This window comes from Cryptotermes secundus, unplaced genomic scaffold, assembly GCF_002891405.2.
Source record: "Cryptotermes secundus unplaced genomic scaffold, Csec_1.0 scaffold1003, whole genome shotgun sequence".
Taxonomy (NCBI): domain Eukaryota; kingdom Metazoa; phylum Arthropoda; class Insecta; order Blattodea; family Kalotermitidae; genus Cryptotermes; species Cryptotermes secundus.
In genome coordinates, this window is record NW_019733847.1 from 476,723 (window position 1) to 502,770 (window position 26,048).

At 34.4% G+C, this 26,048-nt stretch overlaps 1 protein-coding gene across 9 annotated transcripts in view; it reads right to left on the minus strand.

The window, feature by feature from the left end:
• Positions 1–423: 423 nt before the first annotated feature.
• LOC111868283 (ATP-binding cassette sub-family A member 3) overlaps positions 424–26,048 on the minus strand; it is a 78,527-nt gene continuing 52,902 nt past the window's right edge. For all 9 annotated transcript variants that reach the window (XM_023858803.2, XM_023858809.2, XM_023858806.2 and 6 more), the window contains 14 exons: positions 23,727–23,941; positions 21,982–22,116; positions 20,216–20,437; positions 18,487–18,766; positions 17,718–17,843; positions 15,786–16,001; positions 13,792–13,986; positions 13,597–13,705; positions 11,798–11,996; positions 10,104–10,291; positions 5,615–5,785; positions 3,633–3,880; positions 1,638–1,789; positions 424–892 (listed from right to left, as the gene is read on the minus strand). In XM_023858803.2, coding sequence (XP_023714571.1) covers positions 854–892; positions 1,638–1,789; positions 3,633–3,880; positions 5,615–5,785; positions 10,104–10,291; positions 11,798–11,996; positions 13,597–13,705; positions 13,792–13,986; positions 15,786–16,001; positions 17,718–17,843; positions 18,487–18,766; positions 20,216–20,437; positions 21,982–22,116; positions 23,727–23,941 — 2,495 coding nt within the window. In that variant the 3' untranslated portion in view covers positions 424–853. The remainder of the gene's footprint in view (positions 893–1,637; positions 1,790–3,632; positions 3,881–5,614; positions 5,786–10,103; positions 10,292–11,797; positions 11,997–13,596; positions 13,706–13,791; positions 13,987–15,785; positions 16,002–17,717; positions 17,844–18,486; positions 18,767–20,215; positions 20,438–21,981; positions 22,117–23,726; positions 23,942–26,048) is intronic.

Below are 26,048 nucleotides of genomic sequence, written 5' to 3' on the forward strand. Positions count from 1 at the left end.
AATGAGCACAAACTTTCCTATAGCCCAAACTTTCAATCATCTCATGTACTGCACTGTGCCCTATTCCAAGTTTTTGGGCTACTGTGTCCACAGTCACACGCATGTCATCTTGAAGGATCTCATCCACTCTTTCCTTGTTGCGTTCAGTTAAGGCTGTTTGAGGACGAACGCTCCGAGGCTCATCTTCGATGCTGGTGTTCCCATCTTTAAAATGTTTCACCCATCTTCGAACACTGCTCGCACCCATGCACACACTTCCATAAGCACGCTGAATTCAGAAAACAGTGTGTCAGTGTCTTTGGATGGCTGGAACGGAATTTTACAGAAGGGGAATTTTCAAACTCCCAGAACGCTGGGAGAAATGTGTACACAGAAGTGGTGATTATGTGGAAAAATAAAGAAAGGTCTGTAGATTGAGGTGGCGTATTTGGTTTGTCAATAATAAAGCATGTTACTTTATAAAAAATTGTTGCTCATGACTTTCAGTACGACCTACGTAGTTACTTGAACCATCGCCTATTATCCATGTGGTTGTTCTCAACTCTAAAAATCATGGGCGTTGACACACAGTCCTATATTCTATGTCAGATCAAATACTGTAACAAGCAATATATCAACATAATGATATACTGTGTATATATGGCACTCAAGTTGCTAGACTACAACATTGCATATACCATTTTTGCACTCAGGGTAATGAAGATTAGAATGGTTCCCTGAGCATCCCTGAAACAAAAACTTTCAAGTTGCATTGCTGCTGAAGAACTGGTAACTGATGCAGGAAGTATTATCAGTACACCTCTGCTTGGATATCACAGTATCACATTATCTGTATCTAGTGTTCAGTTCTGTATCATTCTTCTCTTTGCTTCTTTGTAAATGTTAGAAAAACCTGCCAAAATAAAAGTTTATATATCAGTAAAGACAAATCTCCTTACCATGACTGTGAATATATAGTTGAAGAAAAAAGTTGTAGGCATTATCTTAGATTTCAGGTGAGGGAATTAAGAATTACAAAAAATAACAACAGGGTAATAAATTATTAAAATTATATTACTAAATTACACCGTTGCTTTTTTGTAAGTGTTGGAAGAAGCTGTTAGAAGGAAAAAGAAATTCAGCACAAATAAAACTCAGAATTGTTTGCAATGATGATGAATTTGTGAAAATTATGTCAAAGGTGTCCAAAACTTGTTTTTGGATATTATCCTACTCTGTAGATGAGGGGAGGAGAGAAATTACCTTCCACAGGACTGTATTTACAATATATTATTTAACCAGTACTAGAATACCAATCAACAAAAAATAGATTTTGCAAATGTGAAGTTAAATCCAGTCCTGAACGAGATGAAGCAGTGAAGATGTGAATGTGAGCATATAATACAAAATATCTTAGTATCAGTATTGAACCTGAAAGAATTATGACTAAAATCTAACGTGAATACAATCCAAACTAATATCGTATGAAACATAACAAAGTTAATGGAAATAATAAATGCTGAAATGTGTTGAAAAATATGTCCCTTATTAATTATCATAACATTTGACATCTTCACTGCCCTTCAGAAAAAGACAAATTTCTTTTTAAGTAAGAGACATACTAAATTTGGAAGTGGTTATTCCATGAATGAACTAACTTGTTCCAAGCTGGTCTGCCCTAGAGAGTAATCCTCAATGTTGAGCTGGTGTTTTGCCTTCTCCATCATGCCGAACATCCTTGCCCAGGTTAATGTTGGATTCGTAATGCAGTATGTTAGGAGACCCTGGTATTCCTCCATTTGCATAGCCCCTGCAAACATGCCAATACCCACCTCACTGTATCAACTGTTCAGTCTCCTTATGTATTCTTCACAGATGTAAATTATACTTTGCATTTGTTGGGACCTAGATATCTGTGACACTATCAGTTAGGGATATGGATGGGCCGTGCCATAGCTCAAGCGGTTAGTCGCTGGCTTCCCACTGCGGCAGCCCGTGTTCGATCCCGGGTCTGGTCAAGTGGGATTTGTGGTTGACAAAGTGGCGCTGGGGCAGGTTTTCTCCGAGTACTTCGGTTTCCCCTGCCAATCTTCATTCCACCAATTGCTCCACAATCACCCTCACCTATCATCTGGGGCTGGTACAATAGGCCAGAAGTGGCCGCAGTACAAGGGACTTAGTCCCACCCCACTAGCAATAAAAAAAATTAGAGATATAGACAATTTCACAGGCTTACTTCTATCACAGTATTTTTTCTTAACTTATTTAATAATACTGTTAGTAATTCAGATAATACATTGATTGGAAAGAATAATGAATAATGAATTGTAAAGATGTGTCAGCAGGAAGTTGTGGCCTAATTTCAGGCATTAACCCAGCATTTTCTTGGAATGACTGAGGTAATCACGAAACATCTCAGTCGAGATATCCTATAACCTGTCCCAGAACCAGTCACACTCCAAATACAAGCCGGAAGTGTTACCACTTAAGTGAGCTTGCTCAGTTCGACCACCATGAAATTATCAACCTACAGAAGTCACAGAATAAGAACCTAAATCTCAATTTCTCACTTGAGATAAAATACATGGAGAAAACTGATTATGATAATGTTGACTATGAAAATCATATCAATTTTTTTTTTAATTTTAGAAAAGGATGGCAATGATATCTCAATATTTATCCATCCTCATTAAGATGCAAACAGTATATAATATCTTACACCATAAGTAATTAAAAATTTCTTTCTGGTAGTAATTTCCAAAAGTTTAATACTGTTAATACCAAAGGCCATCATTGAACATGATCCTGAACCAATTTCATCCACCTCCATCCTCACAATCTCGTTCCCTAATGTACATTTTCATCTCATTCTCCAGTAACCTTCTCAGATTTCTAAGTGACTGTTTCTAAAATACTTCTGCACTAGAAATCGTTATGGTTTATTTAGTTTTCTGAATGTAGCTACATTCACAGCCTATTGCATGATTTCATTAACCAAAAGAATTTGAAAAGTGCTGGATTTGAGGTTCTTGCAGTGATGACTACTATCATCTGGGATGTAACCTCATGTATCCCAGTAGAAGTCGGCAAGACTACATGGCATTACAACGCAGAAAATAGTATATTTAAATTTAGGAAAAGGGAGGGGTGGAATTTCAGAAAGATCATTTACTGCTACACCAAACCCTCAGGCTGGAGAACCACCATTTTCTAGTTACCCATGCCATATTAGTCAATATGTCCATGACTACTTTTATTATCTTGAGGCCACTTCTTCCCTCTAAACCTGATGGCATATCATGCTATATACATAAATTAAGACAAGTGAATGCTGAATGACAGGAGAATCCCCATTTCATTCCCTTGTTATTTGACGTTTATTCTATCTGTCAATATCTCAATGCTAAGTTTCTGCAACTGAAGGCTTTTCCTCAATTTATTGTTAATATCCACTGCCTGCCAGAGGTTTTCAACATTTTAGCTGTATAGCTGTATAGTCTGTGCTACTGACAATTAAATAGACCATAAACAAATCTTCATAATCACTATGATGAAAACACCAGATCTCACACAGTATCTGAAATATTAGCATGTCAGCTAGCAATATGGTTCAAATCCTTGACTGCATAATTTAAGAACAAATTTTCACTTACCAGGAAATGATTCAGCAACAAATTGCCTGACAGGCTGCAGATCATATGAATCAATGCCTTTCGAAGGAACACTATAATTACTTGTGGTACTACCATTGGCCAGTAAATTAGGTGTTTTCTTGGTTTTCACAATCAGCGTATAGCCCTTTGCAAACTTATTTTTAAGATGCTGTGTTGAGCCAAGGCACTTGAAACAACCATTCACCATTATGGCGAGACGGGTACAGAGAGCTTCACATTCTTCCATACTGAAAAAAACAATATTAATAATGAAGAAAGCCGTCTTCTGGGATGTGTTAACCGACGATTCGGAGGAACATACCACCTCCGTCTTCAGGGTAGAAGACAAGAAGAAATCCGCAAGCAAACCAGAAGAGCAGGTGCAACAGACTGAGTCCAGTCGATTAAACACAGCTGTATAAGAGGAGAGGAGTGTGGCTACATAGAATAGTAGAGAGGGGGAGGGGAAGGGTCTGGTGGAATAGCCAGCAGGTAGTGGGCCAGAGCTGGTATAGAGTATGTGTTAGGGGGAGGGGGACAGAAGGGAAGGTTAAATGGAGGGCATTAACCCTGTAGCTTGGGGGCTGCAATGGACCTGAGTGGCCTATATGTCTGCCTTATTTCGGAGGTTACTTGAGGGAACAGATGAGAGGCTTCCATGACTTGCTGAGACAAAACCCCACCTCTCTGTTCATATTGTCGGGATGGAGTTCAATCTCAATGGCCTCCCTAATGATGATTAATAATGACTAGAAGTAATTAGAAGGGCTATATCATTACAAAGGGCATAAGTTGAATGAAGACCTACATATCAACGAGCTGTCATTACTCATTACTTCTGGACTTCTGGACAGTTTTCCACTTGAAACTTTCAGTGTGTAAGAAGTAGACTTAAGTGCTTAATAGCATCTGACCATGGAAAAATATATATATAACTGCTGACAAAATTCAACTTAAGCCTTTACAGAAGAATAAAAAAATTGTATAAAATCTTAATATTAGGAATTCTAAGAACTCTGGACATTTGGCTACTTATAGAAGTGTGCAATAAAGGAAGGAGCTTGGTAGTATTCAGAGATGTAGAAGCTTTGCCAGATGAATTACATACAGAAAGAATTGTGGAAATTGCTGTCAGGTTGATGCTGCAAGTTTCTCTTATAAATTTTTACTATTTGAAAACTTGTCATATTTGCACTCTTACTGTTAAGCTTTGAGATACACAATTTTGTCATGCTGTTTTACAAAAACTGATTAATAAGTAATAACAACGACCCATATAAACAAAATATGAAGCAGAAAATGTTGACAAATATTTTGAATTAATATATCTTAATATCAATAGGAACTACAGCAGAAAATGTGAGCCCCAAGCATTGGTCATATTGAACCATGACAGCCAAGCAGACTCTGTTTCATCAGTTCAACTGTTTACAATATTATATTTAAGCATCCTGTTGCACTCTACGTGACAAATGACACAAACTCCGTCCCAAGTGCAAACAATATATATTATAACTAAATTATAACTAAAGATTTTATAGTGCTACTACAGGAAAACCAAAATTGAAGTGTGCAAAATAATCTACATACCAGACAGATATCAACGAGGTAGATGTTGATAATAACAAAGAAAATAACAATGTGTTTTTTAAATGTTAAATTTTAGACTGGGTTCAGTGTGGCAGTAACGTAAGAGTATACACCTGATGATGGCTGATAGAGGCCGAAACATGTAGTGTAGAAGAGAGCAAGATCAAAGACATATAATATATATTGTTTGCACTTGGGACGGAGTTTGTGTCATTTGTAGTTCAACTGTCTTACAGACTTATTAATTTCTATCAATACTTAAATCAAAGGCATCTTGTGAATTAATTTTATCTCAGTTTCAAGAACACATGGGGAAGTGGATATAAAATAAAATTGTTTCTGAAAATAGACAAATGTCTGTGACAATTTGTTTATTAATCTGGAGAGCTTACCTGTGAGATGTAAGGATGATGCATCTACCACTATCCCTGATTTTGCATATCACATTCCAAAGATGTCTTTTAGCAGCAGGATCCATGCCTGTGGTTGGTTCATCCAAATATATAACAGGTGGATCTCCTATGAGAGCTATTGCTGTGCTAAGTTTGCGCTTGTTACCACCACTAGCAAGAAGGGAAAATTTCATTAACAGGAACAAAGGATAAAAGAAGTCACAGATCAAGAAAAAATAAACATATTATAAAAAAGAGAAATAGTTGTGATCTTCGTTCACACAACACATGTGTGTTTCTGTTGAAAGAATGTAAACAATTAGCTTCTTCTTTAGCAAACCATTATCCACATCTCCCTTGGCATGTGACTGCCACAGATCTTGAGAACAATGATATTACTTAGACAAGCCATTAATAATTTTGTATCAAAACAATTTATGTACAATAATCTGAAGTTTATTGGAAGCTATGCTGAGCACCTGAAGATATATTAACATACTCTTTTTCAGCATCATAGGTCATTCATTCATTCATTCATTTATTTCAAATTCAGTAAATCCAAAACATAGGTTGAAATACAACCCTGGATATAGAACATGTCAATAATAATATTAAAATAAGTTCCAAACATTGAAACAGTCAAGATAAACAATAAAAACGATATAAAATAGTACACAGTGTAATAACAATTTCATTAAATACAAACAGATTAAAACAAAGAATTTAAATTATCAGTAACATGAATCTTCTATATACAATTCCACCCAAAATATATTAAGTACAAAAGATTATTATGCGCTTTAGTTTCAAGATAAATATAAGCAATAAATATAACGCCTCACATACCAGTTAAATATCATATATACCTGTCACAGTCATACAATAGTCTGAAATCATTTACATAATTTAATGTAATCGTGTGTTAAAAAATAAATTATTAATAAAGTATTATAAAAATATTCATCGGGAAGTAGTTTGGTAAAATTCATCAATGCTATAAAATGCATGTTCAGTGAGATATCTTCTCAATAAAAATTTGAACTTCTTAATTTCTCCAGATGATGATTTAATATTCAAAGGTAATTTATTATACAATTTGCTTCCAGAGAACAGGACTCCTTTTTGTGCAATTGATAAATTTGTAAAGGGTAAGTGTAAATTGTAATTATAACGGGTATTAATATTATGTATTTCTGTATTAAATTTGAAATAATTTTTATTCTTAATAACAAAGAGAAGCAAAGAAAAAATATATTCAGATTGGAGTGGCAATATTTGTAACTTTTTAAACAATTCCCTACAAGAATCATATTTTCCTGATCCAGACATAATTCTTATGATTCTTTTTTGTATTTTAAAAATGTTCTTACTAAAAGGGGCATTACCCCAAAAGATAATGCCATACTTCAATATTGAATGCACATAAGAGTGATAAATCGTCTTTATTGTATCCAATGACATAAAGGGTTTTATTGCCCTTATTGCAAAACATGCTTTGCTTAGTCTTACTGATAATAAAGTTAAGTGATTTTTCCATGACAATGAACTATCTATATTTATTCCCAAAAACTTTGAACAATTAATATTTGTAATTAATGTATTAGTAATTGTACTTTGGATTTCTATTTCTCTATGCTTCTTTAGGAAAAATTGTAAAAACTGTGTTTTATCACAATTTAGAGTTAAAAAGTTTTTTTTAAACCATATCATTGCTTCATTAAAAATTAAGGTAACATTACTTCTAAATTTTTCAGGATTCAAATTAGATACAATAATACTTGTGTCATCAGCAAATAATACAGGCTGAGCTAGTTTTCTTAAGGAAGATGGGAAATCATTAATGTAAATAAGAAATAATAGTGGTCCCAGTACAGAGCCTTGTGGCACTCCATGTTTGACCATCATCCATTTAGAGGATACTTTATTCAAATTATTATCATTTATAATCGTTCTTTGATATCTATTTTCAAGGTATGATTTCATTAGTTTTATTGCTGAACCCGAGATTCCATAAAATTTCAATTTTTCCAGTAAGACATTGTGATTTACACAATCAAAAGCCTTTTGTAAATCACAAAATAATCCACCCACATATTCTTTTTTGTCCAAAGAAGTTAATATATTATCTAAAAGATTATATGTTGCCATTTCAGTAGATGATTCTTTTCTAAATCCAAACTGTTCCTTGGCCAATATATTATTCCTATTTAAATGAGAATAAATTCTTCTATAAATAATCTTTTCAATGATTTTAGAGAAAGTTGGAAGAAGTGAGATTGGCCTATAGTTAGAGATTTCAGTTTTATCACCCTTTTTATAGAGAGGCTTAACTTCAGAAAACTTAAGCCTATCTGGGAAAATACCAGTTAATAGTATCTTATTACATAGATATGTTAGGGGAGACAGGATATACGGGGCACTAGATTTCATAATCTTCAATGATATTTCATCATAGCCATGAGAATTCTTCGGTTTCATTGACAATATTATTTTTTTAATTTCATAAGAATTAGTATTACTAAAGTTCATTTTTGGAAATAACTGGTGTGAATTTTGATGTAAATAATATAAAAAATCCTTATTATTATCAGGAGATTGTTTATAAAATTTATTGTTGAGTAATTTTTCAGCTATAGATGAAAAGTAATTATTAAAAGTTTCTGCAATATCAATTGGATTTTCTGACAATTTATCATTTGTTTTTATCTTAATTATATTATCAACAGATCCTTTTTTGTTTGTAATAGTTTTCACAATATTCCATGTAGTTTTAGTCTTGTTATTAGATTTTAGTATAAGTGTATTATAATATAATTTTTTGGCTGCCACTATAACCCTAGTTAAGATTCTACAATACTTTTTAAAGTGTTCTTTGATATTAGGATTGCTACTGCTTCTGGAAACAAGATACAGTGTTCTTTTATTTGCACATGAAACTTTAATACCGGATGTTACCCATGGTTTCTGTGCATGTGGATATCGAAAATTTTTTATGGGAAAACATGAATAAAAAATTCTAAGAAATATGTTCAAAAATTTATTGAAAGCTATATTCACATTAGATTCCAAAAAAACCTCTTCCCAATTTTCATAACTTAATAAAAACTTAAATTGATCTATAGAATAGCTATTAATATCTCTTTTTTGGTAAAATATCTGTTTATGGGCTGTGACAGTGATATTATTAAAAACAATGACCTGAGCATCATGGTCAGACATACCATTTATAAGTGGATAAACAGAAAATTCATGAAAATCGCTATTAATATAGACATTATCTATTAAAGTACAAGAATTATGAGAAATTCTAGTCGGAAAATTAACTATACTACAGAGATTAAAAGAAGCAAGGAGTGAGTTTAAACAATCTTTCCTAGTGTTATCATTTAAATAATTTACATTGAAATCACCACATAAAATTATCTCATTTGTAGGATTATATATCTTATTTAGTAATGATTCCAGCTGATTTAAAAAATATAAAAAATCTCCCACAGGGGATCTATAAATACAAATGATAATAATATTTTTGGACATAAATTTAAATTTTAAAGCACAAGTTTCTATATCTTTTTCTTTATTATATTGATCTAAATTAATACTATTAAATTGAATTTTTTTTTGAATAAGAATACATACTCCTCCATGACTATAAATTTGTCTACAAAAGGAATTACCTATAATATATTGATTAAAATTTACATTTTCTATCTCAGTTGATTTCATGTGATGTTCAGATATGCAAATGATTTGAGGTGTAATATCCATTAGAGAGATTAAGATTTCGTCAACTTTGTTCTTAATTCCCCGAATATTTTGATGTATAATAGTTAATTTGTTTTTAGCTGAATTTAATTGGTTGCCCATAAAAAATCATTTGATCTCGTAATAGGTGGCTTTCTAGATCTAGTAGATACTCTCGAATTATCTAATATAACTTTAGATGTACATGATCTAGCAGGGTCCATTCTCAAATTATCTAATATAACTGCAGATGCACATGATCTAGCAGGGTCCACAGTATCAGCCACAGAAATAGGATATTGATTAACCCTATCCCAGGGTAACGTTATTACATTGTTAACCTGTCTAATCAACTGTTCATTTATACACTGTCCGATAGCTCTTGCCACATTCTCTTTCCCTTTGGAATTCAGGTGCATTCCATGACGGGTAAAGTCTTCCCTATTTAAAGCGATATCCAGCAATTTTACATGTGACATAAATTTGGTCAATTTTCTTAATTTTCTATTGAAAGTCTGGATTTCCCTGTTGATGCAAGAAGACTTTTCCAGATCATGTCTATGCAGAGCCGCTACTAAAATAATATTAGTGTATTGATGCTGTAATACAAAATTAGTGATGGTCATTAGTCATTAGTCATTAAATTAGCCATTTAAATGGTGCGTGTGATAGATCTGTGTTAAGTATTTTATAAAATCATTCTACCAAAATTCTGGCAAAGCGCAATGTAATAATATTACTGTACCTGTATTCCTTAACTTTCTTGTTGAGATGTTTTTTGAAGAGAAGTTCGTCTGCCAGATAATTTATAACATAGTGAATCTTTGCTGAAGGTAAACCTCTTAACAAAGAGAACATGGTGAGTGTCTCATACCCAGTCAGATCTTCCAGAAGAGCATCAAACTGTGGACAGTAGCCAATCAGCTGATGCACCTAAACATACAGAATGGATGTCAATATACATTACTGTTAAATCATATAATCCATTCTAACATCTTATATAAAAATGTCTTTCTCAAATTTATCATCATTTTGAAAGCATTCTTAAATGAAATATCAGCTTGCTGGACCTGTCATGAAGGACACTGAAATAAATTGAAAAGGAGGGACTGTGAGGAGAAAGAAAAGTCTGGGCACTTTTAGCTTTTGACCAGTATAAAATGAAACTGATGCTTGGAGAAGAAGGAGAATATTATCAGCAGTTTTGATTGGTTACTGGCTACCCACCATAGCAGCCCAGATTCAATCACAGGTCAGGTCAAGTGGGATTTGTGGTGGAGGAAGTGGCACTTCTGTTTCCCTTGCCAATTCTCATTCACCAACTGCTCCATAGCCATGAATTATCCAGGGCTGGTAGAATGGGCCCGTTAATGGCCGACATACTAAGAGGACCCAGTCTCATCCCAACCCACAGAATAAGGAAAATAAATAAATCAACAGTTTACTTAAAAATGCTGTCAGTATTTTGCACTGTACAGTGTTGAAATAAATAGATGATAATATACAATGAAATGGAAAGGATGGAAAGGAAGCAGACATGACCAGTTTGCCTGTAGGGACTAAGGAAAAACATGAAAAACTCTCAGTCAAAACAGTCAGCATCCTGCCCAAGATCGAAATTGCACCTCCCTTTATCACCTGAGCCAGCTACTCATTGAGAAGAAGAAAGGGAACAAGACACAAAACAAAAGAAGAAGAACAAAAGTTATGCAGGTTTTTCATTTCTCAAGCTGTTTATAAGAATAGTTCAGTGACGATAAGCAAGCATGTAATGCTATGGCATGTTTCATGAGTGCAAGTCAGTGTCAAAGAGTTTTCATTTTAACAAAAAATTTAAGTCTGCTGATAATTCAGTGCATAAGAAATTAAATAAAATTGGTAATTGTGCTCAATAAAACAAATGGACTAGTATTTTTAGAATTGTGAATCTTCCTGTGGAGTAAAGGGTGGCTGGCACATAAAACTGACAACCTCACCGCTATCTGTAAGCTGATTGTCTAGAAAATGTGGGAGCCTCGATATCTCACAACCCTATGGGCCTTCATGGCCTCTGACAGGGATAGCTTTATTTTTATTTTTGTAATTTTTTACCTTTTTAATGAAACCGAACAGCATATAATGGGCTGGGAAAGTAGATAGGGTAAAATTGCAAGAAATGCATGCAGAATTTTCTAAAATTTCCACTCAGAAGTCTGAGAAGGAAATTGAAGAATAAAATTAAAATTGATACCTTGGGTTAGTAGGTTGTGAGGATGAAAAGTGACAGAACTGGCTTAGGTTCATGTCCAGTGGCAGGCTTCGGTATTAGTGGTGTTGGACCTTCAGGTTCTAATATCAGAAAGGTAAAGAGGTTTTATTTTACAATTTATTTCTCAGAACACTGATTTATTTTTGTGCTACATTGTGCACCATGCTCATCAATCAATGCAAATCACTTACTTCTTTCATATTTGACTTCAGGCTCAAATGACTGACGTAACCTTCTCCTGCACTTATCTTCTCATCCCCTGTCATCATTTTGAATGTAGTTGTTTTGCCAGCTCCATTAACGCCCAACAAACCAAAGCATTCACCTTTCTTGACACCCAAACAGAGCTTATTCACAGCCAAAAATTTGCCATAATATTTTGTTACATTCCTGCAAAGTATGAAGTTAAATTTCATTTATACAACTCTTATTTATTTATTCTTCAACATTTTATAATGTTCTTACAACTACAGAGATTATGTAACATATAATTACCATGAATGGTGAATAGGTACGAATTTTGAAGAAGGTAGTCATGGCCTCACAGACTTTTGTGAGGTGGTAACTAGACGAAGATTTCAACTAAGTATGTACTGAATATGGAACTAGAGCATTGTGCTATGATAAACCTGCTCTGAATGCGCAAATTATTATTTTCCCAACATCAATAATTGTCGTTTAACATACAACATACAAAAATCAAATATTATGGTACTTACAGCCCAGTGTAAAATTTTTTATACCAAAATAAAGGTTTTCAGATTGGCCACTTGATAAAGTTTAAAGAATATTTTGATGGCTTTTTGCAATTCTACTTTCTCACATAATACTTCTCTGACATTTGACTCACGCTATAAATATACAGGTTTGAAAGATTGCATATTGCACTAAACACAATTAATATATCACAACTATTCATTACCAAATTTTACAGAGTCACCATTCTTTTCATATCTGACATGCACCTATATTTGGTTAAATTCTAACCGCAACTGAATATCCTGAAATTCTGTATAGTCTCCATAAGCCCCTACATGTGAGTAGAAATCTCACAATGTTTCACATTTGTTTTCTCCCTTACATATCCAACCTCATTACTCATAATTACCACTGCAACACAACATTAACACATAAAGTAGACCAGGTATCTAAGAAAAAAGCAACACTATTCATGTACATATATATGTTCCAGATCTTTACGTTTCTTAATTAATTTCATGATGCTTTCTGAACTGCATAGATTATGTAATGACAAATGTAAGGACGATGGTCAATAATTTTATTTTATTTTTTATTGTTTTTGTGCCATCCTAGTACAACCGAAAAATGGTTGCTTTCCTCTGTTAGAAAGATATTTGGATCACTGTTCAGTGATTAGTAAATAGTAATTGAATGACTTTCAGTTTTAATACAGCATGGTCAGTAGTAAGTATTTCCACACTTTTTAATTAACCACGCCAATTCTCCCCTTCATTACCACGGTTAATCGACAGTTCACTGTATCGTAATATGCAGTTTGAAATAGCAACAGAATAAAAATGTTAAGTGGGGAAGTCTAGAGTTAACTGTGAGCATTTAACTGTTCTTTCTTTAAAACTGAGCAGGCCGCAGAAATTGTCAGATTACAGGCACTATTTTCTTCAGTAAATGGTTATGTGTTTATTTATGGCTTATTCGACAATGGTGCTAGTAGCTCTTGCTGTGCAGTGTCAAACTGTAGTAAGTAATTAGTGGATAATCAATTGAAAATAATGTGGAAGGAAGCAGTTATGTCCTGATTTAAGGTACTATCATGGAATCTGACTGGATGAACTTAAGAAAACTATGAAGGATCTCAGTTAGGATTCCAGCTAAGAATCAAACTGACCACTTCTCACACACATTAGAAAACCACTACTTGAGCCTGCTTGCTCAGTATAGTAATGATCAAGATTCTCTGAGTGGACATAAACTAAACCAAATATTTTGGGGATTGTAACTAATGACTTACTTAAGAACCAGTTCATATTCGTTCAGCAGAAGACTAGTTTCAGTTGTAAGTAATTTCAGTTTTTCTGCCGAAACATCACTGTCTAATTCTTCTTCATATCCATCATTATCTGCAAACTCATGACCACATATAATTAAATCTCATTTCATTAATTTTTGCTTTATTTGTTACTTAAACTTACAAATTTTACCTCACCTGTTCCTATTTTAACATCTGACTTCTGTATAAAATATGCAAATCTCTCAAACAGCCTGAACTCCATCATTAACAGTATTATCAGGATAAAAATTCCATCAAGTATGAAGAATGCAATATTGCGTCCAATACCAGGTGCCTGCCAATCAAAATAGTCATCAGTCCTTTGTAAACAACCATTTTCAGGGCAGTTATCTGAAAGAAACATATTATAAGTCTGATTTCACAGAATATATGAAGTATGAAGGGTTTCATTATCTCATGTTTTAAAACCTGCATATGACATTGCAGTTGTGAATAAACGAGCCTTCAATTTCTAATCATGTCTACATCTTGCATCCATTTTGACAACAGATTCATTATATTTAGAATAACATAGTTCAGCTACCAAACAGATTGATTGTATTATGGGCTGAAATAGTTCTTGAATTATCAACACAGATGCATTATATTACAGAATGAAATAGTTCTTGAACTACCAACATAAAATAGATCATACTTGAATTATAAATATCCTATTATATTGGTCAATCAAAGGGAACAGTAAGACGGAATAAGAAAATAAGTAGGCCAAGGACAACTGATCAAAGTATTGCAAAAGGGATAACAAAAATTAAGTGCCTGTGATGCAGGATTGTGACCTCAGAAACATTTCATGACTGGAGATTTTTTCAGTGCTACATTCAGAAATCCAGAAAATAATACTCTTACAAAAAGTTGTGTACCATAATACTGATTTCTTATGTTCGCATCCATCTTTTATTTGGGAGGAGTAGGTATCTACCTAGCACATAACAAATATAAAATTATTCAGCAAAATTTATGGTTGACATAAAAATTCCATGACAATGACAGTTTGAAATACTACAGTAACATGACTAGCCAAGTAAACCTATGAGTCATAAGAAATCCAGATGTTCTATAATACTGTCCACATCCAACCAGAAATAAAACTGTTTATGGAAACTGCAGTATAAACCTGGAGATAGACGGAATTTTTTATTACTTTAACAAGACTTTTTCACCTGCACTGGTCATGTTATATCAAATTGTAGGATGATGTGTGAATGATGAATTGGAATTATATGAAATGGTCATGCTATATACATACAGAATGTCCCAGGAGGAATGGACCAAACTTCGGGAGGGTGTTCCTTATGTTAAAGTATGCCGATATAACCCAAAACACCTATGTCCAAAGTTGAACGGTTATGGAGATAATGGCCCAAGAAAAGTGTGGTCTTCTGGCAGGTCCACGCACTGTACCTCTCAGCTGAGAGGCCTTATATATGTTTGTCCTTGAGTGTGATGATTCACCCTAGCCGTGCTTATGTAGTTGGCTTTATCAGAACGCACAGTCAGCACATTACGTCAGCGCTTGCCATTCATGTGTCATGTATAGTGCTTGGAAACCCTAAGGACAATTATGACATGGCGAGCGAGTATTTTGTGCTTCAATTTTATGGCTTCATGTCACTCACAAGTTAGTTTGATGTTACGTACATTATTAACATTACAGAATCCACATATTCCTGCCAGTTTTAGTATGTATTTTGTAATCAACAAGTGTGCAACGCCGGTCAAAGTTTGACACTTCTCTGGCCATTATCTCCGTAACCGTTCAACTTTGGACATAGGTGTTTTGGGTTATATCGGCATACTTTAACATAAGGAACACCCTCCCGAAGTTTGGTCCATTCCTCCTGGGACACCCTGTATTAACATATTTTCAAAGTCTTTGCCTTGAGCAACAAAGGTAAAACATTAAAACCGTCAGTCAGAATATTCAATATTTGGGTCAAGTTTCATATCCAAGATCTTCTAAACATGAACCAGGAGTACTAACTGCCCAATCCTATCATTCAGCTCAAAATTGGAGACATAACAGCCTTATCATGAAGGTCATAGGTGCTGCTCCAAGAAAGACCAAACTTGTGAAAATGTACCAGAAGTTAAATTAAGATCTATTGTAAAATGTACATCAATTCACTTACTTTTACAACAGATATTGGGTCGTAGGCATAATCCTGGAAATAGCAGTGCAGCAGAACATGCTTTGTTATACGCATAGTTTGTATATAAGCCATGCACACAGGAACACAATGAGTAATGTGGGAAGAAAAGAAAAATCCAGTCCAGAATCTCAGCCACGTCCTGTAGTTCCAGCGATGGTAATTTCAAAATATTCACTGTCATAAACAAGGCAATACCTGAAACAAGAATCAAGGTTCTATTACATTTATGGTATTTGTGGTTGTCATGGTGGTCGATGCTCCAAAGTTCATTACATCATGTTCTACGTATGGTACCATGTCAGAGAATAAAAATATTACCAAGAATTTGGTGGAATCTGCTCCTTCCTTCTTCAGTATTAATTTCAACTTTGAGGAGGGATCAGCTGATTCTTTTGAAACATTTTTATTTCTTAATCTGGCACTGCATTCAGAGGATGACTCAAGGAAGACATTTAAGATACAAGGGCATAACATGAAATATAAATGCAATTTGGGAAGCTCTAATGAAACATCTCACAGCCAAATATTACAACATCACAGAATATTTTTAGTGAGTTTTATGAAACCTATGAACACCAATGAACAGGAATAATAATAATAATATCTTTATTGCTTCAAGAAAAACGTACAGGCGACACAATCACCACAGTTGTAGAAGCAGTCCCAAATAGTAACATATACTATAATAAAACAGTTGCAATAATACAACTTAGTCAATGCTTAGTATAATAAATCAATAATAACTAAAATACGGACATTATAAGCAATTAATAATAAAAGTATACATACATTTATACAGAGTCTACAAAAACTACTACACATAAGTGTATCTAAATAAAACAAATATTCACCTGTATTCTATTTCCTTTCTTTTGACCACTCCAAGTATTCATTTATCGAATAAAATGATTGATTTAAGAGAAAATTATTTATAGCTAACTTAAATTTTTTATAATCACTCGATAATTTTCTTAAATTATGTGGCAGATTATTAAATATTTTAATACCCATACAACACACACTATTCTTATATTTGGCCAAATTTATCAATGGCACGTGTAAGCTGGTACTTTGTCGTGTATTTATGACATGTATTTCAGCATTTAGTGCAAACAAATGCATATTTTTCACCACCAGAAGCAAAAGCGAAAGTATATATTGAGAATAAAAAGGCAATATGTTTAAATATTTAAAAAATCACCGGCAAGAGGCTCTAGAATTTACATTCATAATACTCCTTATAATTCTTTTTTGCACTATGAAGACATCCTTGCTATTAGTGGCATTTCCCCAAAAGGCAATTCCATATACAATTATAGAGTGAGCATAGGCAAAATATATCATTTTTAGATCATTAATAGATAGTAACGATTTCAGAGACCTAATGGCAAAGCAAGCATAAGTTCTATACATATATGATTTGAGGTTTTCATAGCAGTTCTGATTCATACTGTGGTCTTTTGGGTCATGGTACCATGAAGCCTAGTAGGTTGATACTAGTGTTTCTGAGGAACATGAAGTCTCCATCTTCATTTCTGCACATAGGATATGGATTCAGTATGTTCCACACTTACAAGACTACAGTGTCATAAGCCAGAAGACCACATTATGAATTGATACATCCTGCAGACACCAAATGTAATTAAATCCTCTTGAGTAATTTATCTGCATTGCTGTAGAGTAAAACTCCAGCTTTTGGAGACCAGCCTTGTTCTTATCACCACTGCATGAACAAGTTAGTTTAATACCCCAGAATGGCTTATTCATGAATATAATAAAAAAGAGCATAGATTAGGTTACTGCCTTTTGCAATCATCAGTAACATATTTCTTGCAGTTCAAATCACATACTTTGTGTTCACACATAAAAATAGAAGCAAACTGAGACAAAGGAAATGATGGGAAGACATACCTGTCACCACATTGATCATAGTCATTCTTGTGAACCCTGTCAATGGAATACTGAAGATGAATGAAAGTAGGTATGTTGCTGGCAACAGGCTCCAGGAAAAACAAATCATCACTACGAAAATTCTGCCTGAAAACACAAGTACAGTGAACATAAAGTTCCTGTCCATAATGTGTATATATTTTCACCGTCTTTTAGTGCATACAATTTCACTTGTCACTTCACACTACATGTTTCAGCATCATTCTGCCATCCTCAGGTGTATTAATCACGTTAAACCATTGCATTGCCTGCCATCAAGTGTCCATTTATAAAATGATATAAAATGTGTGTTCGTCGTTGTTCAATAATAAAATTTGTATATTAAAACTTATTAAGATCTATCATCTTACATGTTGTATATCATATTATAAATGGACGCTTGATGGCAGCAGTGCAATGGTTTAACCTGACTGATACACCTGAGGATGGCAGAATGATGCCGAAACATGTAGTGTGAAGTGACAAGTGAAATTGTATGCAATAAAAGACGGTGAAAATATATACACATTATGGATATGAATCAGTGCAACAGGACACTAAAATACAACATTATGAAGTTCCTATTCAATAACTACAGAACAAATCTATGAATATTTTGTCAGTCCAGCAGACAGCACTCATTGCTGTCTTCAAAACAAGGTAACCAGCAGTTACTTAATAAACGAATTTCAAGAAATTAATATCTTTTATAAAACAAATGTACTGAAAAATTAATGTTTCTTAAATTTACCTAGTTCTGCACCTGTGCGGAAGCCATCCTCTCTGAACGCTGCGAAAGTAATAATGACACCAACAACAGGAAGCAGGAAGAAGAACAGGTCCCACACAATAGAAGAGAGCCAGAATGTCAGCACTTCAACTCCAGACACAATCTGCAAGTGCTTTGCTTTGCTTACACGTTCCTTCACATAGAAGATTATGAAAAATGCTGAAACAAAGGCCATGCTGAACCCCAAACTGAACGACACTTGAAAACCCATATTGTTTGATGCCCAAGACTGGAAGCTGATCTGGAAGAAAGAGAATCAATGAAATCCTTGTGAATTCAAACTTATTTTTGTAACAGCAAGCGAAAAAAATCTTAAAACAACATATAACTAACTAGCTCCGTGGAGCTGAGCCCTTCTTGAGAAGCTGCCATTTGTGCATTTACTCAAGAATTTTCCAATATTTTATGGAGCTCAAAGGTTAAGAACCGTGATCACAAGAGCCCTCCACTGGTCCCTATCCTGAGCCAGAACAATCCAATCCATAGCATCCCATCCTATGTCTAAGCCTTCCTAGCGGTCTCTTTCCTTCTGGCTTTTCTGCCAAAATCCTATACACATTCTTCTTAGCCCACATTCGTGCTATATGCTTTGCCCATCTCATTCTCCTTGATGTGATGCTTGAAAGAACACATATTGTCTAGAAGTCTGTTATTACACTAGGCAACAAAGTTATAGTAATGTCGAAGAGAACTGACTTTTTAAATTAATCTTCATATGCTGATTTCAAATCTGGACACAAAAATTTGGCATCATATTACTTTTGTGTAATAAATTTTGAACTAAAACAGCACATTTTATTTTCACGTTTGTATTTTTATTTTGCATCTTTATCATTTTAGTCAACAACGTGAGAAAACAATGTTTAAAAAAACAGTGCATGTTACATCTTCCTGGTTATCATTTTTATAATCAGAATGCCTAATTAAGGGGGGCACGCAGTAGCGTAGTTGGTTGCAACACTATGCTACAAGCCAGAAGGTCACAGGTTCAAGTCCTGGTGAGGTCACTGGATTTTTTTCAGTTGACCTAATCCTTCCGGCCGCACTATGGCCCTGGGGTCAACTCAGCCTCTAACAGAAATGAGTACCAGGAATATTCTCCGAATATTCTTGGGGGTAAAGGGCGGCCGACACGTAAGGCTGACAACCTTGCCGCTATCTATCAGCCAATTGTCTAGGAAATGTGAGAATCTCAACATCTCACAACCCTATGGGCCTTCACTTTACTTTACTTTTATGCCTAATTTAGCCATAACATCTTATGTCATACTTGTTAATAAAAACAGTAGTTGTTCCTATGTTACTAGAACAAGTCTGAAGGACTCACAAGGCATGTCACACTAATGTTGAAGATGGTAGCATGTGAAAAAATCCCCCCCCCCCTTCAATTTTATATATGGGATAATTCAAGAGTTTACCGAACTTTGCGGGTATATCATTCAAGTGATTCTGAGTGAAAGAAAGTCCTGTTCACATGAGGCCAATTTGGAGAGTTTTACTGATAAGCAGATTTATACTAACTCTACCATCCATTGAAATTCTCATCCATCAAGTAGTCTGTGTAATATTGCGCAATAATTTCCTGAAAATTCTCAAAGTTTAATTCTGGAAAAAATCGATGTTCAGCTATGTCAAAAATTTTAGATTTGTGCATGGCTACTATATGCCCCACATGAAGAAAGGTAATTACCACAGTGTCTTCAGTATAAGGCAGAGGATGATTGACAACATTGATGGTTTTGTTGTAAGTGTAGTATCTGAGAATAGTATTGTAAATTGTTTGAACTGCAAGAGGAATGCTGTGGTATGGCAAGTTGTTGAACCAGCCTATGATTGTTGGTGCTGTTTCATTACCACAGAAAGTTGCTCCCATAATGTAATTCTGCCTCACTTCTCGTAGATCAATTTTTGACTGAAATCAGAAGAAGAACTTCTTGTTAGTATTATTACATCAGAGTTATGAAAATAAGACAAATTCATTTCTTCAAAAACAAAACTGTTGATGGGTAAGCATACACACAATGCAACCGCTTTCTCTGACACTCAATGTATCAAACACAATCGAGTTTCTATAAGAGAGGTACCTGCTTCCTTTCAACATATTGTCCTTCAAAACTGAATTTTGTTTCCAGACTCTGGTGTGATTTGATCAGAATTAAGGAATTTCCAGGTTATGGCTCATCTTTTTTTTTTTTAATTTTAATTCGCTTAGTGGGGGGTGGAGTCCAACTGGGTCCACTTGGCATGGTGGCCACTATTGTACCTGCCCTGGGTGATTATGATGATGGAGAATTTGGTGGAATGAAGATTAGCAAGTGAAACCGAAGTACTCGGAGAAAACCAACCCCTGCGCCACTTTGTCCACCACAAATCCCACTTGACCAGACCCGGGATCGAACCCGGGCCGCCGCAGTGGGAAGCCAGCAACTAACCGCTTGAGCTATGGCGCAGCCTATATCACTCTTATTAGTTTTTCACATAATCTAAATCTACGGTATTTTACATTTTATGTATTTTTAGTGAAAGAACACATTCTGTGCCTCAGGTTATCCTGTAATTTTCTTTACTGAATAATAAAATTGCTTATTTATTATGACACCATACTTACATTTCTGCTGACTATTAAATGTATCATTTGTGTTGATGAAAGAAAGTTACTGAGGGTGCCTGTAAACTATTCTGAAATATTGGTAGTGACTACCATGACAGTCCTGCAAAAATATTACTCCTACTGCCACATAATGATCACTGTTGTAATGCCACATTGTGATTATTTGATTCAACAATAAAACCAAATTAAAACCACATCAATGTGGATGATCCTAGGTGAATTCTCAGACAGGGATAAGCTGACGCACACAGGCTTTGTGTGCAGTGACATATATGAATCAATTCATGTTTCAAAATTAAATAAATTAGAAAAATTGAGAAAGCACTAAAGGTTTTAAAAATAATTTAAGTTTAATAAATATAAGATTTTGTAGAAATGTCTATAGCTTGAAAATATTCTGCAATTAAAAAATTTATAATTTTTTAATATATCTGAACTTCAGAATTCCTTGTAAAATTACAAACATGAATTATAGGAAACTTTTTTTAACTCTTTCACTCTAAAGTATTTTCTCACCACTTTCCTAAAATAGTGCAATTTTAAGATAAAAACATGAAAACAAAAGTGCAACACAAATTAATATGTCAAAGGATGCAGTTAAAGAAGATAACTATTTCTTGATGTTGGCTGAAACTGAATATAGCACAATATGATAATGGATAACATCTAAGAGTTGTACATAATATACCAAGTAGTAACCTTCATGTTTTGTGGTGACTAGAAGTTGTCCCTTCCAAATCAGCGGCAATTGCAGTTCCAACTGGTGAAAAATGTAATGAATGCTGTTCACAGTATTACTGGGGAATGGGAAAGAATTTAATATGTTAAAACAAACAGTAACTTGCCTGTCTCAGTATATAGTCAGACATCTTGGTTGTTTCATTCAGTACAATACCACCTGTAAGATCTTTGTATATCAAGGAAACATTACGTAGATGTTCATTTTTCACTTCTATTGGAGTGAATATTTTACCATAGGCCTGAAACAATGGAAAAAACAATTTAAATTTAAACAACTGCAGAATAATCAACAAGATTTGACACTACATAATATAAGTACTGTATGAAGAATGTATCTTCTATCACATAAAATACTATATTGTATATAATTTCAATATAGTATGCTCATTATCAAACTTGTAATTTCATTTCTCTTGTGTGGTTCAATGAACCAAACATGTCTTAAAAACTCCACAACAAACATTACCAAATAACGAAATAATCCCGTGGAGAAGAGTCCTGTGTGAGAGGCTAATAAATGCTGAACCCGCCAAGAAATTCCCTGCATTTTATGAAACCTGAAGGTGCAGTATCTTGCTCAGTAGAAACCTCCCACGGTTCCCTGTTCTGAGTCAAACGAATTCAGTTTTGGTATCCTATTTCTTTAAGATCCATACTTATATTAACCCCTGCCCCATCTATGCCTAGGTCTTCCATTTGATCTCTTTCCTTCAGGTTTTTCTGATCAAAATTTTGTATGTATTTATCTTTTCTCTCAAACAATCTACAAACCTCACCTTCCCTGATATCATCATTCTGATTCCATTTGATGTGGAATTTTCTCCAGGCTCATGTTACTGACATTTAGGTACAAATATTTCACTCCTCACTTTATTCTCAGACACTCCCCAGCCTGCAATCTTCCCATGAGACATCCATATAAAATAGCAACCAAAATTATAGAAATATTACCAACACCTGCCTGATCCTTTCTATCCCCTTGTTACTTTCATATTCTTATATCCAAGTATTATTCTTGGTATTCTGTTTTAAAATACTCTCAATCTATGATTTTCAGTTATGATGAGAGAGCAAGTCTCACAGCCATAAAAAATCTAAGGCCTTTTTGATAGTTTTGAAAGTAATTTTGGATTTCTCATAGCAGTGAGTATGAAGAATGCAAATCTTTTCAGTTGTAACATTATGCAGTTTTTTTAGAAGTCCACAAATGTTTGGGAGGGATGTTGGCGGACTTCTACCAAACCACACAGCATTGCAACCCACATGATCATACTCTTCTTGTAATGTGATATTTACACTCTTCAATACATTAAACAGTGATACATATAAGAAAATACACACAGTGACTTCGATTTTGTGATAATTAATAAACCCAGACTTCCTATTATGACTTCAATAATATTGAACAAAAATCTGAAAAAGGAACGGAGAGAGTTGAAATTTTTATTCAAGTGGTATACATGAAGTAGCCAGAAATACACTTATTGATGTAATGTACAATTCTCACATAAACTGAGGTTTCCACTGCAAAGTGAGTGTAAAGGGGGAGAAAATTCAACATACACCAGACTCTCAACCTTAAGGTATCACATTCTGTGTACTAGTTTCCTGGCATCTGTTAATCATGCATAGGCTATGTCTCATTTTGTACTCCTACACGATAATGAGAAAAACTGTTCACTGTTAGGCAACAGTGAACAAAACACGTTTCCATAGCCTGATAAACACATATCGTGGTAACGGATAACTACATACAATAGAGGAACTGTTATAAATGATGTCATCTATAGAGTTTGTGCCAAGGTTATATAACAACAGCCTTTTGAGTCTGGACTGGACAATATCTTACCTTTAAGTCCATTTTCAGTGGAGGTAGGTCTGGAATTGTCTGCCATGTCTTGACTATAACGATTGTTAGTATTAGGAAAAGGGAAGGCATTAGAATCTGAATCAATGTTATATACCATGTTCGCCACACATATAATGCTTTCTTCATGAACATAGCAATCAGTTGATTTATCAGTAGTTCGCTTCCTTTCAAAAGAGGATAATGAGGCATGGTCACTGAAATATTACAAAATAAAAATGTAATAAATGAATTATATGTTGCAACAATAACAATACAATTAATGGTAATTTGTAGTCTTTACTGTGATACAGATTCTGTTGTTATAAACAGAAATCACCAATGATGCTTCAAATATGCAACTGAACTTTCATTCAGTGCAAACGAATCATTAATGATGAAAAACACTTGCATGAGAAATAAATTGCATGTGCAACATAGAGTGAAAAAGGTTTGTATCAGAACCATGACATGATTATTACTTCATGTTCAGAAAATTACAGCAGTACAGTATTTTGTTCAGCATTCCTTAAATATCTGCATCTGATAGCAAACTGTCTGTTACAAAACACATAATCACGTAATATTGTAAATGTGTGCATGCATGCATGTGTTGTGTGCGTGCATGCATGCATACATGTGTGTAATAAACTATAACATGCTGCATCCATCTTCAGAGTAGAAGAGCAAGCAACTCTGAAGAAGTATGCAGCATGTTCCTCTGGAACACTGTTATATATCTACCAAACTAAATGGCATCATATACCAGAAAACAGCAATCTTCAGTTTCTAGGTTCACTGATCTCTGATGTCCATGCAGGTATGTCATTTTGAAAAAGCTGGAGTATTCAACATACCAATGTAACAAACTGTTTACTTTAGAGACATGAAAAAGGAAACAAAATAACGCTAGAAAGAATTACAAAGAATTACATCAAATTGTCAAGTATTGCATTTAATCGACACCGTGTTTTCCTTGAGAAAAAAATACAAGCTGGTTAAAAAAAACTCTACACTGATCTAGTTCAATTCAGTTCATATTTACATAAATTAATTATCTAACATATTCTTATTATCTTTCCATCTCTATGTAGGTTTACTCTTCTGTGACTTTCCAACTAGTATTAAGTATGTTTTCATTGTTCCCACAAGCATGCTACGTGTCCTGTCCACATCATTTTTCTTATTCACCATAACAACATTAACTACATCTTTCATTCATCAGCCACTAAAACAAGCAATATCGCTTCTAAAACGGAGGGACATTTTATTTAAAAGGAGATACAAATTCCTTCTTTCATGAAAACTGTAAGAGAACTCTTCTGAACAGAGAAGCTCATTGTACTGATCAAGGTTTTGTCTGCAGTGCTAGCAAATAAATTAAACCGCCAACTAACTAGCTCCATGAAGCTGAGTTCTTCATGTGAAACCAAGAGTCACTCAGTTACTCAAGAAACTCCCAGTGTTTCATGGAACCCAAACGTTCAGTACTGTGTTAACAAAAACCCACCACTGATCCCTATTCTGAGCCAGATGAATCCATACCATACCCCACAACCTGTTTCTCTAAAATACATTTTAATATCCCATCCACATCTAGGTCTTCCCACTGGGCTCTTTCCTTCAGGTTTCCCCACTGAACCACTGAATGCATTCCTTTCCTCCTGTCTGTGCTACGTACTGTGCCCGTCTCATCATCCTTGACTTGATCAATCTAATTATATCTTGTGACGCGTATAAGTTATGAAGTTCCTCGTTATGCATTTTTTCTCCAGGCTCCTACTATTTCATCCCTCTTGAATCATGTGTATTTAGATGTAAAGAAAAGTGGCAAAAACTGTAGTAATCAGCTTAACAGATTTACATCTACTTGTGATGCAGGATAATCCGGTACTTTTATTCTGAAACAGTTGCTTTATTTGCACTATGAAAGAGATTTTAATATTTGGTTCCCCATGACATAAGAGCTGAAAGAAAAATTATGAAGTCTTCCAATTTATGAAAACAATAAAATTTCATCTATGCTTTAAATTCATGGATAAAACTGGGCTGAAATCACTAAACACTAGTTTCTTTACGACCACAGTTGTCTGGGTTGCAATGCCATGTAATTTAATATATGAGTAACAATGTTTCTAACTTCAGGGTAGAGGAGTTTGATTTGAATGCCTTCTACCCTGCAGATGAAAGAAACAGGTCTTCTGAAAACGTCAATGCCTATCTATCAAAGTAGATGGGGGTACTTCTCATAAAAAAAATGATCTTGACTTTCACCATTGTGAGAACCCTGGATCTCATTAGTATTTTAAATGGATGAGGGACAGG